This window comes from Xiphias gladius, chromosome 23 (genome assembly GCF_016859285.1).
Source record: "Xiphias gladius isolate SHS-SW01 ecotype Sanya breed wild chromosome 23, ASM1685928v1, whole genome shotgun sequence".
NCBI classification, from domain to species: domain Eukaryota; kingdom Metazoa; phylum Chordata; class Actinopteri; order Istiophoriformes; family Xiphiidae; genus Xiphias; species Xiphias gladius.
In genome coordinates, this window is record NC_053422.1 from 11,803,982 (window position 1) to 11,819,760 (window position 15,779).

Below are 15,779 nucleotides of genomic sequence, written 5' to 3' on the forward strand. Positions count from 1 at the left end.
CCTAGTTCAGGCTCGGGTAGATCTCTGTCCCTCTCTCTCTCTCTCTCTCTCTCTCTCTCGACCAAACTCCTTGTCTTTAAACTTGATACCCACTCACTCACCACAGTAACTGATCAGGACAAGTTCCTCTGTGATGCTTCCACGACGTGCCGAGGTTGACTGTTTTCAATATTCAGTTTTCACAAATCTCAATTTGGTATTTACTCAAACAAAAATGTCTCCAACTCCGGTGGCGACATGGTTATCACATGGCATTTTTATGACGTGCACCTCCCGTCGCATTCCGAACTCGTCCGCCACGAACCGGCTTTCTTGTTTTGTGTCGTGAAATGCTGCTTTCGTAAAAGGAGAAACCCCGCCCTCACTCTCGCGAATGCGCGAGGTAAAAGACCTCCCCGGCCCGATGTGCACGACGCAGGGCGCAATGCGCGGGCCAAACCCGCGGCCCCTGGCTCCGGTCAGCACTGGCCTCGTGCAACGACGGCCTCGGGGACCGCTGTCCCTCAACGGAGGAATCCCATTTCCACAGTCACGTAATGGGTTGCCACTGGTGATCTTGTTTAGAGATGCAGCTGTGCGTGGTTAAGACGTAGTTATTATAACAGCGTGCTGCCGCAGGCAGAGTGGAGCTGCGGTTCCTAAGCAGTCATCTCTTGGCCTGACGCCGGAGTCACCCCGAAAATCCAAACGCTACAAACATATGAACACCCATAGCCATTAAATCCCCTCTTCATCCCTTCTTCCTGACCGTACTGACAAATGCATCCTCTTTCTCACCTTTTTTTTTTTTTTTAAGCTGAGAGTGAGATGTTTATCCCCCCCGGGATGGATGCGCTTCAGATGTATTTCAAACAACGCAGCGACCGGCTGATGGCACAGTCGATGTCAAAGCTGGCATCTGTGTTTTGGACATTTAGTTGTGGATTTGTGAGCGTAATGGATTCACTTTGAGGGCCCAGTTGACAGGCTGCAAGTATTTACTTTGGGTCAAGAATGAGTCATCTTGATGTAATTCCTCTATTCATTACCAAAGAAGGAGACGAGTGAGGCCAATACAGAAGTAGCACAAAAGTGTGTCAACCTGACAAGGCAGTCCATTTTTTTTTTGTAAACAGCAGAAATACTACTGGAAATAATGGCGGGGTGATTAATAACACCAGTGGGGAAACCGCTGCAGACCCTTTTCCCACACAAAAAGCTCATTCTTCGTCGCTGATGCAAAAAAGTAAAAAAAAAAAAAAAAAAGTTTGGACTTCGTTCTTCTTCGTGATCCCGTCTGCTTCGTGTGCAGGGCCAAGGAGAACTTCACCAAGAGAGCTTGTAAATTCCTAGTTGAGGTCATTGTTTATGAGAGCTTACAGAGGTTTGGCTCATGTCCTGCCTTTTTTTTCTTTCTCTCTCTCTCTCTGCCTCCTCCGTCCTTTAAAGCTGCGTTGCCTCTGCAGACTTTACCTCTCGGCCAAACCCACCGGACGCGCCGCTGGTGTCGAGTGAAGGGGCGCTTCATCTGTACGCTTTGGAAGGGGTGAGTCCAGACCACCTAATCCACATTGCCCGGCGGTTCACCGCAGGGCGACGTTGAGCGGGTAGCCCGGCAGAGAAGGTATAACAGAAGGATGTTACTTGGTCACGTCGTCAGATGCGTGATTGCACGTGTTTGTAATCGGAGGGACCTTTTCCGGCGTGATTTGAGTCAGTTAGATCTTTACTCTTCGAGCGCACCTGATCGTTTTGGGCACGGTGGTCGTGGCACTGCGCACCAGGGGGATGCGCTTTGTTCGACACTGCCTACATACCTACATTTCCACCGTAAACGTTCACGTTTAAATATTTGCTACTCAATTCTCAGATTAAGAGTGATCATACCAAAACACACGATCACTCAATAAAACACGATGCGGCGTGTGAAGCAGTTCAACTTGAGCATCTCAACCAGATGCTGCGTTCAAATAGCGGAAATCTACATGTTGGATGTGGGACTTCGTGGTACTGCCACTTTTTGCTCGAGTCAAAGAGCCATACGTCTCCCACCACTCATAACCAATAACTCATCGATTATGATCCAAGTGCACAAGGACAAAAAATGAAAAAAGAAAAAAAGGAAAAACCATCAATGTCAAGGTAAACTAGGTATATACCTGCAGGAGGTAGGCACTGTAACACAGTACAGTACGTGATGTATCCCAGTGGGTAATAGATAGACCTACTAGTGAAGCTTAGGATGTTAGGTTTTGTCGACAGTGTGTCTGGGAGGTGTTGACTCAGCTCCCCGGTCACTTTGTGAGGACACCAGTACAGTGGAGTTGATGTATTGGACTCTGCTACAGCTGGCTGTACCTGAAACTTTTGAAAAGCCCTCCCTCATAATGTCTAAGTGTAAACCATGCCATGTAATGCAATCCAGCACGACAAGGCCGTAACAGCTCCGGCGCTGCAGGAAAAGCGAGCTATTTGTCTATTTATCTTGCAGATCAAATGGTGTGTAGTGATGTTTTTGTGCTGCAGTGACGCCGGTGTCTGTATATAATGAACGGCAGAGCCCCAGAGGTACCATGCGAGACTGTTAAAACATACATCACTCTACCGTCTCCTCCCTCCGGGTCTGGGTGGCTGCCAAACCAAATGCATGATGTCATTAAAGAGACCTGGAGATTACGATCCTTTCTCTGGCACACTGGACCTCCTTGTGGCTCCAGTATGACTTCACCATCCTTCAAACCCCATAAAAACTTTGTACTCTACTGAGTAATAAATGAACCCACTTTCAACTTCAAAACCCTGCTCCTTTTTTTAGTGTTTGGGTTTGTTTTTTTTTCATGCAGCAATTTATAAATCAGTTTTTAGACCAAAACATGTATCTTAGAAGTCTTTTATTTTTAAATTTTGATGCGAAATGAGAACGTGGGCACTGTTAAAATTCAACAGCGCAGTTACAGATTATTCATTCATAAAGCCTGGTGTGTGGTGTATAATTTATATCAGTCTCGACTGAGGCAGTTGTGTATCAGTGCCTGTGGGGTCTCCTCTCCATCAGGCCAGCAGCAGACTGAGGCGGCTGGGAGCTTTGGTGCCTGCAGTTTATTCAGCCGGAGACGTGCTCGAGAGGACAGTTTCATCATTTCTTTTATTCTTGCAAATGGAGCAGAGAGACAGCGAAAGGCGGAGAGAGAGAGAGAGACAGGGTGTGCCTGTGTGTAAATGACCGAGTTGATGAAAAACATGAAACAGCCAACTCACCCGCTGAGCACAAGCTTCCTAAATAGGCAATGCTGCTTGTTTGCCTGTGCGGGCTGAGCGAGCTAAGTGGAGGTAATTTCCACTCTTGTGGATGTCGAACTGCTCGACCTGCACTGCTGTTTTCAGACCCTTAAGTAAAGGTATCAATCCCACAGTTTACATGTAATTTTAAATTTAAAAATTTAATCTTACAATTAATAGTCCTACATTAAAAATGTTACCTGAGTAAACGGCAAGGGTGTTAGGAAGACACAGTTGTCTATACAAATTTACAAATCTTTAGTGATAATCACTCCTAATATTACTATAGAACAGTTCAAGGTTGAAAAAAATATTGTTTCACTTTTCATACACACAAATACAACAGAAAAAGTAAGACATAAAACTATAATACAGCCCATTTACATGTGAAGGAATTTTATCAGAACTGAGTTTTGTGCTTTTTCCATTGGAAGTCTATGTATGCCTGTAAATCCCTAAAAAATATCTTTTTTAAAATAAAAACAAAACTGTTTTTAAAATGTTCTATGGCCCCACATCAGCACTTGCAGCTGGTTTTCTCAGCTTGTCTCTAAATGATGTATACATAAAGTTATGTTACGGTCTATAAAACATGCTGAGTGTGTTCACTGATGGATAGACACATAATACAAATATATAAACTAAAAGTGCACATTATAAAAATGGAATTGTATTAACATATAGGAGACATTTTATCATTGTAGCTGTTCAAGATTGAGCTAATTTGAACTACTTTATATACTGTTAGGTGAAGGTCAATAGCAAATCATATTTTAGAGGCTGATAATCTGCGTCGTATACATAAAATAATCCTGCAAAGTAACCAGTAACTAAAACTGTCAGATAACTTTAGTAGAGTAAAAAGCACAATAATTCCCTCTATAATGTTATAGTTATATGTTATAATGTTGTGTATACACACAAACAAGCATAAAGGTAAAGTACTCAGTAAAGTAATAGTACCTCAAACTTGTACTCAGTTAGAGTACTTGAGTAAATGTACTTAAAATCTCTGATTTTATGTGCTGGCCCATGGTAGGAGGATAAAGGCAGTGAGATTTTTTTTTTTAAACCTGTTGTTTGTTTTGTTTTTTTTGTTTTTTGATCTTTTGTATGTACAAACAGAAAGCGTAACTTGGTATCCCACTGACTCCCTGAGGATGGAGTGATGGAAGTCTTGAGAAAAACCTCATGTGTCCATGGAGAATTTATGTTTTATGACGGTTTATGTGTCCCCTTACTAAAATATTGAACCCACTGTCAAGCTCACAACCGGATTTCTTCTTCTCTTTATCATATTGCTCCACACATCAGCAGAACGGACTGGCTCTGTCAGTGTTGAAAGGCTGGAGTCATGTGAGACCAGCGATAGTTGAAATGCTGCTGGCCTACAGTGAGGGCTTTATCTTAAAGTGCTTGTGTGTGTGTGTGTGTTTATGTGCGCATTTGTGTGTTAGCAACACTCCAGTCCAAGCCATATCCTTAAGACAGGAGTGTCACTGTGTTGATAGCGCTCCCCTCGTGGCCTTTTGTCCACACATATTTGACCTCAATGCGCTTGGGTCTTGCAGCCACACCCCGATTTCCTTGGCTGTTTATTGACCTTGTGTCCGTGGTGTAATACAGCTCTGTGTGTGGACAAACGATAGCATGTGTCTTGTTGCTGTGTTTTGGTGTTTGTGCATGGTGACTCACTGTTCCCCCTGACAGAGATAGTGCGGCTCAGTCTGTCACTGATCTGTCTGCTGACCGACCAGATTTGGACGGTGACTGAGACACACGGATGTCCAGGGCGAGAGGTCATGTTGAGAAGCGAAGCCCACAGACACATACAGTAGCGGTAACAGTGAACGGTGAAAATAGGGTGGCTGCTTGTTCCCGTCACACTGAGATATTTGCTCTGGGTGTTTGTTCAGGAAGCGTAGGTCAGATTTTCTGTTTCCGTGTGCCACCAAACCTCAAATCTACCACGTAGAGAGGTGACGGATGACAGGGCTTGTAGCCAAGAAGCAACACCTGCCAAATAGTTCACGGTGTGCACTGCATTTCATGATAGGATGAGTTTCAAAAGCATATACTGTATGCGATAGAGTATACTCCTGTCTGTTTCCATGAGTGGCAAGGACAATTATAACGCTCCTTTTTTCTCAAAATATAAAAATGGAAAAATTACACACATCACCAGCTACATAATTAACCCTTATTTGGAAAAAATGTATTTATAGTTTTATTTATTGTTCCAGACGATCAGGAGTTATTTTTGTTCTCTAAAAAGCATGGGCTTTGGAGATGGCAGGTGGGGGAGTGGGCACCACATTCCAGCTTTATCGTCTATCAGGACAGCAGTCCCAAGGTAGATGAAAATGTTAATATGCAGCACACAGTGTGAAGCCGTCTGTGCTTTACATTAGTGCTGTCAGAAAATCAAAACAGGAAGACAGTGGGTGAGCAAACATGTCCTGCAGCTTAAAAAGCTAATTTAACTATTTTTATTTCAATGAGTGTTAGTTACAGTTGGTAGCCTGGCAAACATGCAATGGATATTCTCAAGTAAAAAATGTAGGTGTTCCCCCACTATACTGAGAAAGATGATTGGTTCTCATTGTCAAGTTTTTCTTGATTTTTATCATTTCCCCATTGGACCTTTGGCGGCGTTCATATGAAATGTAAAAGTAGGAAATTTCCTCAGAAAACACTTGGACTCAACGCCTGATATTTGGCTGATACAGGGGAAGTGAGGGAAAAATATATTTCGATGTTATATACAAATTGGCACACGGCATAAACCAACAAGTTAAAGGACTCGTCTATCAGATCATAAAACCGGATAGTTACCTAGTTTGTTTCGCTTGTATTGTTATTACTTCGCTGAAAAGTAATTGTTGTCGACCAAGTAAACCTATGCTACTTTATAACCTGTGCACACAGTGTTCAACCCTGCGCACTCAATAACACGTGACTCTCAACGACCTCCATTTGTTCAGATGATGTTCATGCTAATGGTGCTTCCACTGGGTCCCAGTAACACTTCACCGACTCGAATGACATACAGTTGGTAACAGTGGGATTACGACAGAGTTTCTATTTGCCTCAAGCCCTTTACTTCGCATTATGCACGGTTGATGTTGTTTAATGCTGCTGCCCAATGATATCGGACCTTTGATGTATTGGTAAGATGTACATTCAACTTGTATTTCATTATTCGTTTGGAGAGAATTTTACCACCTGTTCAGTCTTTTACCAGTAGTTTTGCCTGACCTCCGACTGTCAAAATCCACATCAAACCAACACCGCAAATGATCTGGGACCAGAGCGAAAAGAATCGTGGCGCTGATAAAGAGATGAAGACAGGGATTTGAAATCAAAGTGCCTAGTTATAGATTAAAACACTTGAACCCCGAACAATTCAAATTTAAACGAGTATGTGAAGCAATAGTGAAGGAAGAGCAAATTTCCTGATGTAACAGAGCTGTTCTTTTTTTTTTTTTTCAGGCCGGGAGTCATGGCGCCTTCCTGCCCATTAATTAGTCTTTATGGGTTTAGAGCGATTGGGTGACAGATTATAAAATGGGGACAGATGTAATGTTGTGCTCTATGGTAATGGAGCAAATCAAATCAGCAGTTACAACCAGATACCCTTTAAACGAGTGAGCACAAACACACAGATACACGTACGTACATTCTAGCTCACCGCATTGATTTGTTTGGTGTCTAATATATGAAGATGGTTATTCGATATAGTTACAGATTAGTCTCTCCTTTGAAAAGTAGAGTGTTCTAACTGAGGCCAGTGCGATTATCGTGAATCCAACTAACTGATTTTTTTTTCCGTCTTAGCCAGTCTCTTCAGGCTCTCAGTCGTCTCTCATTCCCATAATGAGCTTATATTTCTGTATTTAAGCTCGTCTGGCTCTAAAGGCCAAAACCAATCAGAATAAAGTGCCGTCTGTAGTGCCACATCTGCTGTACTGCAGAACAGATAATGATTATGATGATTATGACGGTTTTGATTCTTATGTAGTAATATTTAACTTAATTTAAAGTACTATAATCAATATTATCATAATTATGGATCAAATGACCATGTATTGTGTGTTTAGTGTCACTCGTAGTGACACACACACAGAGAATATCGTCTTACTCTGCGGCTCCCCTCAGCGCTACAGGGCTTAGCGTCTTTCAGCTCATTGTTTTGGTTTTATGGCGTGCGAACTTTACTGTTCTGGTTCACTCCCACCACTCTCACAGTGTCATTTTCAACCGCAGTAGGCATGCGTTTGCAGTGAAAAGCTCTAAAAAAGTCAATCACTGTACACCACCTGCTTGGCACCAAACAGCAGACATAGACAGTTAGAGACTAGCTGGTGAGCAGAGTGGAGCACTTAGCGGCTAAGGAGCCAGATATTTCCCTCAGAAACTGGCAGAAACCAAAAACGGAGCTCAGAGAAGAGTGAATGTTGGATTTACGCTCACCAGGTCGCCAGAAGCTCGACTCCAAATGAACGATAACGTTGCTCTGTAACCCCTTCATGTGTAAATGGGCAACTGTTTGCTAACAAGTTCGTCATATCAACTTAAAAGGTGATGATGTGAAAATGTTGTGTTCACAACTTGTTTCTGCTTCAGACAATGAAATATTAAAAATACCTGTGCTTTTTAGTGGGATTTTAAAGCTCTAAAGAAGCTGGTTCCCATTATGACCCATGAACTGCTAAGTTCAGGAGTGTATAATATTCAGCTGTAAACCATAAACGTGCTGATAATAAACTTAAAATTAACCTGAAATTTTCTGTTTTTTCACTGCTAAGGCACTTTTTTGTCTTTTTGCTTTTCTATCAGGAATACACGAGGTGTTTTCTGGGGATTTTAAGGAAATATTCTCTCCTGGAATAAGAATTAGGTTAACATTAGGTTAACAGAGAGGAGAATCCATCAATTACAGTAATTTTTATCTCCCGCATTTAAAATATTCTACTCTGGCTCACGTTTCAGTTTAGCTTTCAGCACACCAAGCCATTGTCTGGGACATGTTGTAGTTGTATACACACACAGTTTTGAAGATTTAAGAAGAGATACGATACTTACATAACGCTCCACCGCATTTTGTTTCTGCTCAGCTCAGTCAGTAATGTCCCGTTGCTCCTCCTGTGAGTCATCCCTTAGAGTTATGAAGTTAAGTGATCCAACATGTCCTCTATACATGTTCTAAAGACTCTAACAAAACTTTTTATGTCAGGGCAGTAGGAGTATCTGTTATCCCTCATAGCCATCTTTCAATAACTTCAGACTGTGTTTTCTGTTTGGTTTCTTTGGTTTGTTTGGTTTTTTTTTTAACCTTCTGATGTTACAGCTGTGGCATCCAATCTCTATTACCTAATCTATCCCCTCAGCATTATACTCTCTCTAATCCGCTCTGTTCTCTAGAGCATACCCTAAAAAGGACTGGAGGGGCCGAAGGTTGGATTTGGATGAGGGGTCGGGGGTGTGTGGGGGTCACGGAGGGGTATATACAGCCCCCCATAACTTAACGAGGCGTATGGTCTCAGGGTTTGACCTTCTGTGGATGCTACTGTCTCCTCCTGTCCTTGTGTTGCCTTTCTTTTCTCCGTCTTCTTTTCCTCCTGACTGGAAACAACCATGGCTTTCTACAGACACTCAGGTAAAAGTAAGAAATGATAGTGACAGCACAGGATACTAAATAAGTTATTGAATGTGTTACTTTTTTGTACCAGGTACGTAATGTAAAACCTGTGTACCACTGGCATGAGTAAGCTCCGGAGGAATTGTCCTAGAGCTAAAGTGAATTTGTAAAAGGATGTTTAACGTATTGTCGCTGTCCTGTGACAACTATGTATCTCAAAAATGATAACTTTTTCAGAGCTAAGAAAAACAGCCTTATTTTCATATTTTTTGAAAGTGCATTTTCAGGTAGTCCAGTGGATTTTAAATGGTTTATTTAACTTTTGAAGTAGGAGAATTTTCTCCAACCATAACTTCATCATCTGGTTCTTTTTAATGAACTTGTCGGTTTGAGGGTGCAAAAGTCCACTAACGATGTACTCTAAGTTCAAAGGTCCACTTAGCTTTTTGGCGCTTTTGTTGATGTTTTATTGGTCTGTAACTTGTTCAAGCAACCTTTCCCAGCAACACGAATGGCGGCAATGCTTGAATGCCCAAGTGTAAACCTAATCCAAAAACCAAAAATAAAATAACTATTTAAGTATTGTGTTGCGTTGCATTATACCGTCCTTTATTGATACACTGCTGCAGATTTGTAGTTTTTCATGTAGATAAACACTAAACCACATCGTGTCATCTGTCAGACGAATTATAATGAACACACGAATTTGAGGGAGTATTTAACCCAAAAGTTCATTAAAGCCTTTTTGTACTCATGCCTTTACTGAGGTCAAGTGAATGGCAGATGACCAGATGATTTGTAGTTGTATGTATATTTTAAGTATCATCTTGTAGTAGAAATCTGTCGTCTTAAATTTCGAGCTCTCTTCCATTTTCATTTCATTACGCATGTTGGAAGGCAAAAGAACAGCCCGTTGAAGGGTTTGCGTTGTACTTTAAAAAAAAAAAAAATCTTGTTGTAAGCATTTTTTTTTTGTACATAGCGCCATGATAAGGCGATGTGATTCTCTAAAATATTTACTGATTTTGTTGGACGCCTACTTATAAGAGAACACGCTGTCTTCATTCAAAGTGGCAGATAACAGAGGGTTTCAAAAATGTAGCTGCTGATTTGGCTGATACACTGTCTGGGTCACCCTGTCTTTGATCCGCTCTATCCAGTCTCTGACTCACCACTCAAACTGGTCTCACGTTGACCTTTTCTGCTAAAGAGGACCCGTCCCCAGAGGGGACCACAGCGGTGTACTCCTCTCCCCTCCGCAGCGCGTGGGTGTTGCTACATACCACGCCTGTGTGACAGGGAGCAGCTGTCACACTGTTTGTGACAAAAGATTAAAGTACTGGACACATCTCAACGGGAGCCACAATAGCAACACGGTCCCAGTGGTCATCACTCTGCATCCTTCTCCATTTGTTCCCTCTGGAAGGTCAATGCACTTTAAAAAGAGAGTCCAAGCCTAAAATAGACCTTTTCTCTGTCTAAAGCGTTGAGACCCAAGTATTGAGTGTGTGATATGCCAAGATTGACTGTGTTGGACAAGGCTGGGTTTTTTTTTGCCTGTTTCACTGCCATTAAATGGAGGTGTGCAGGCGAAGTGGGGTGCGTCCGGGCTCAGTCCAGTCTTTATCCCTCCTGCACAGCTGCAGATAGTTCTCTTCTTCCAAAACCCTGCCCCATCTATCCATCCACACACACCAGGGACACATACCACACTTTGGGAAGCTCATATCTTTCACAAGGCTGTTTACCGCATCCCACTTAAATAGCCACAGTCCCCTTTCATAAATATTTTCCTTGTTTCTATGGTTACTTGGACAAAATGCCATTCCACCCATTGTTTCCTAAATCGCTCCCGTTGCACTGACCGCATTAAAAAGATATGTCGCACTGAATAAATCACTTTTGCTCACACACTGTTTAGCTGCTCTCCCTGACGTCCTGTGAGATTGAGAGGCTTTAAAGTGATGTAGATAAATAAAGCTTAATATGTCCACACACTGCACCCTACACACAGTTGTTCCAGGAAACTACTTGGTGTGCTCCCAGTGGATGCCGCTTGTGATTGGAACGCAGGAGTGTTGATGAATGCAGACGCAAAGGCAACTCGGTTTACGGTGTTTACACTAAGAACCCATTAAATGACCTGGCCGAAATGCAGACAAAGGGGAGTGTGGGCCAGACCCAGGGGTGGGGTGAGGTCTTCGAGGTGGGGGGGGGGGATGAGCCAGACGGTCTAAAAATATGAGCTAAGCTTTCCAGGGAGAGCTTGATAAAAAAAAAAAAAAAAAAAGTCTGCAGGCCAGAAAACACACAGACAACAAGCAGACATCTGTGGGCTGCTTTTTTTTTTTTTTTAACAGCAATCACACTTCCCTCATCAGTTTGGTATGCTGCTGTTAGAGCTGCATCTCACTGTGTCTTAATGGGAGAACACGAAAAACATAAAATATGCTTCCTCCGATGCAGACTTTGTCCACTGTGTGCAAACATTTAAACTGCATTCTAAGGTACAGATGTCAGATATACACTACAGTAACTGCACTGGGCATCGTTCTGCTGTTCACCAAACTCTATTCATAAATCTTCTGATTCTATTCTATTCTTCTGATTAAATTCTATTCTATTCTATTGAACTTCTGATTTTATTTTGTTATTTGCTCCTCATTTCTTTTGTTCTTTTGTCCACAAAGTAAAGCCCTTTGAATCAGCTATATGGTGTTTTAAGAGCTCTCGTGTATTCATAAAATATATTTGTCGTTGCTGAATGGGACCCTCTAGCGCGGACTTGCACTGTTCAGCGTGTCTCGAGCGTATTAAAAGGGGAACACTGTCCCCATCTGGTGTATAATGGAAAATCACCGGCCGTGAGTGGAGGATTGAAGCTCCGCAAGTCCACCGCCTGACAGTCTCTTGTGTCGCCACAGGTCCCAGGAGTTATCTTACCGCCACCATGACCGATCGCTTCGACTGCTACTACTGCCGTGACAACCTGCACGGGAAGAAGTACGTGAAGAAGGACGACAAGCACGTGTGCACCAAGTGCTTCAACAAGCTATGTGCCAACACCTGCGCAGAGTGCAAGCGCCCCATCGGCGCTGATTCCAAGGTGAAAAGTGCGTGGGTGTGTGAACGAGTGATAGAAAACCGAAGCAGCTAAGTGAAATGCAGCCATCATTCTTTTCATCATTATTTACACCTAAAAAAAACTAATATAGATGTTAGAATAAGCTGTGTGTGTGTGTGTGTGTGTGTGTTTTCATCAGTCATCTCTGATTTGTTCCGTCTTCAGCCGGTGCAGTTCCACCATCTAAGTCCCCCTTAACTCCGTCAGGCCTCACCACATCCCAGTTCACTTCATCTCCTCCTTAATGCCTGCCACATGGACTTGTACCGTAGTCTGGCCCCGAGCCTTAGTCCACATGATGAGTAAACAAACTCCGCTTTAATAAGGTCTGTGTGAGGAGGGCACTTCTGCTCACCCTGCGCACCCCCCCCCTCTCTCTCTCTGTGTTCAGGAGCTGCACCACAAGAACCGCCACTGGCATGAGGACTGTTTCCGCTGCGCCAAGTGCTACAAGCCATTGGCCAGTGAGCCATTCAGCGCACGGGACGATGGGAAGATAATGTGTGGCAAGTGTAGCTCCAGGGAGGATGGCAACCGGTGCCAGGGCTGCTATAAGGTGGTCATGCCAGGTGGGTGTGCTGTTATACTTTTGGTTTTTTAAAGGCCCTGAAAACCTATTTTCTCCACTGGTTTCTTGCTATGGTGGATTTGGGCCTACGTGAGCACTCAAAGAGCATATAAATACTATATAAAGTTGTTTTTAACTTTGTTGGTTGCTTATTTAGTCACAAATATTTAATGGTACAGAGAAATAAGTATAATCTAAAACCACGTTTTTAGGGGTTCTAAAGAAAGAAAAGGATAGGGGTTGAACTTTTCTTACTTATATTGCCATTAGCTTATTTTTTTAATGCTATTTTTCTGCAGCTGACCTCTGTTTTGACCTCTCTACATAAAGCACTGTGTAGTTGAACTCCTACATAAACAGAGGTTATTATTACCAGTTACCCTAGAGCTCCAAGAATAGGTCTTTGTACCACTCCAGCATCCATTAAAACTCCTCAACAAGAAGTGGCCTGGTGGTGGGCCACTCGCTGCAAACTAATTATGTGCCAGCAAACTTTGTTCAAACCCAAAGACCTTTATTTTGAATTCTAGTCTTGATCTCAAAGTTTCCAAAGATACCAAATATGCCAGGCTTAAATTTGGAGAAATGTGCATTTGATGTAAAGTTGCAATCATGAAAACATGGTCTTGGGGTGGAATGTTTCACTAAATTGATTTTAAAACCCAGGACACTACCTATGACCACACAGAAGGCAACAACTACACTGAAAATTCCATTAACTTTCCGTTCAAACAGTTGGTTTTATTGTGTGTTTGTGTCGCAGGATCCCAGAACGTGGAGTACAAGAACAAGGTGTGGCACGAGGAATGCTTCACCTGCTTCGAATGCAAGCAGCCAATCCGCACGCAGAGTTTCCTGACCAAGGGTGATGACATCTACTGCGCTCCCTGCCATGACAAGAAGTTCGCCAAGAAGTGCTTCCACTGCAAGCAGGTACAAGGCACTGATTGTATCACGGTGTATGCTTCGTGACTGTAAACATATGTACCGGTTTGCTAGTGTTGGCTTGTCTGAAAGAGCTCACGCGTCCCCTACAGTATAGTGTCCCATCTATACAAAATAAAACCATAGTGCAGACGGTGCACTTTGACAACATTTCAGCAAAGTGAATGAAACCTTGATCTGACCTTGTCTCTCTGTCTCCCTCTCAGCCCATCACCTCTGGAGGGATCAGCTACCAGGAGCAGCCCTGGCACTCCGAGTGTTTCGTGTGCCACACCTGCCGTAAACCCCTGGCAGGCGCTCGCTTCACTTCCCATGAGAACAACGTGTACTGCGTGGACTGCTACAAGACTGATGTGGCCAAGAAGTGCCACAACTGCAAGAACCCCATCACAGGTCAGGAGAGATCAATGGAAAACAGTGGTAAAACAATTTTGCAGTTTCTTCCTCTGGGTGTTTCCTGCACTTCTATAAAGACCTCTGAGAGCTTCTAATCCTCCGACAGATGAGTCAATCGGACCATGATGCAATGGGGCCATTAGACATATTTCGAAGGATGAGCTGCAACTTACACAGATGATACAGTATTTCATGAAACAGTCTGAGTGTCTCACAGCAGAAAAAGTACATCTTTTAGTAGTGTTTTATTTTTTTGGGTCCGTAATTTTGAATAATTTCCTAATCATTTCCAAGAAGATCTATAGGGGAAAATAGAAATAGTGTAGAATTGGTAGACTTTCAATAAATGAATTCCAGTTGTCGGCAGTTTTTAGGTAGTGCACAGCACAAATGTGACATTTTTCTACAGGCAAACATACATTTCAACTCTGAGGACTCTGATAATAAACAACTAATGAAGTAATATTTTACTTTTTACCTGACAGGTTTAAATAGAGCTTTTCATTCAAGAAAATTCCTATTTTCCCTATAATTACAAAGTTATTTATAAGAAAGTTTCCAGGAAACTTAATAAGATAGACCTATAAAATTAAGTGTTACCAATTTTGTTTTGTTTTCTTCCCCTTTCCTTTTTTCCTGTTCCTTATACCCTGGTTAGACAATATCGGCATCGAAGGAAGAGTATATTTGAAACACAATTTAACAAACCTGACATTTAGAATTGCCCAATACGATAAAGTGCACAGGTAGTTCACAGCAGGAGCGTCCACATGCTGAAATTCAAACTTCCTTGGTTAAATAAGCAAATAAAGACTAAAAATTAGCTTTGATTTCAGATTTAAGATCTCGGTTATGTCATAATTTAAGACCAGTCTGTGCTCTATGCCAAATGACAGGTGAGTTCTAGAGCAAAGTTTGGATTATGCTTCTTTTATCTAAACGAATCATTACCTGCCTTGTGCTGACTGACGGGTGTCCTCCTGTATCTGTAGGGTTCGGCCACGGCACCAACGTCGTCAACTATGAGGGCTACTCCTGGCACGAGTATTGCTTCAACTGCAAGAAGTGCAGCCTCTCGCTGGCCAACAAGCGCTTTGTCATCGTGGGAGATCATATCTACTGCCCTGACTGCTCCAAGAAGCTGTGAACTGCACAATCAGACGTGCAGGTTATCACTGTTTAAAGTGGAATTACACCAAAACTGACCTTTAGACTGTTATTGGGCAAAAGAACATATTTTCTCATAAAATTCCATTATGGGGAGTTTTCGGAGTATGAATTTGAGGCAGCGAAATGACAGAAACGTCACTCCGTTTCTGAATTTGCATAACAATGTCAAAACAGTCAATTTTGGTGAAACCTTCTCTTTATGAAGTTGACCGATTACGGGTTACTTCAACTGAATATGCACTAGCTTGATTCATTTATCTACGTACATACTGCAACATTACTGCAACTTGTTTTTAGTGTCGGGTTGGATACTAACATGACAGCAGAATTTCTTTAGTGGGATGAGATATGCAATATTAGTTCAATCTAATGCAGAATTCTCTGCAGCGTTATGAGACGAAGAGCCTCTTCAGTGCCTTACTGGAATCTTTCAGACTAAAATGCTTTTTACATGCATACTATTGCTCATACATACCAGCTTTGATTAATAATCTGTTTTGTCTATGAATGCTTGAATGGATTATGAGAATTTTCAAAGATGTTTAGAGAGATTTAAAATACAAACTCGGTTTTTGAGATTGATGCTGACATATAAACTGCTCATGTATTCAAGACTTTATGAGTGAAATTCAGTGTAAAACAAGAATAAAAGAGGAAGGAATATGAAGCCTGCCTTT

At 42.3% G+C, this 15,779-nt stretch overlaps 1 protein-coding gene across 1 annotated transcript; it reads left to right on the forward strand.

Annotated features, from left to right (window-relative positions):
* Positions 1-1,410: 1,410 nt before the first annotated feature.
* On the forward strand, positions 1,411-15,769 carry fhl1a (four and a half LIM domains 1a). Its single transcript, XM_040119292.1, has 6 exons — positions 1,411-1,525; positions 11,824-12,005; positions 12,415-12,592; positions 13,355-13,524; positions 13,743-13,929; positions 14,925-15,769. Exons 2-6 carry the CDS (start codon positions 11,850-11,852, stop codon positions 15,077-15,079), a joined length of 846 nt encoding a protein of 281 aa, XP_039975226.1. The 5' UTR covers positions 1,411-1,525; positions 11,824-11,849; the 3' UTR covers positions 15,080-15,769.
* The last annotated feature ends 10 nt before the right edge of the window (positions 15,770-15,779 follow it).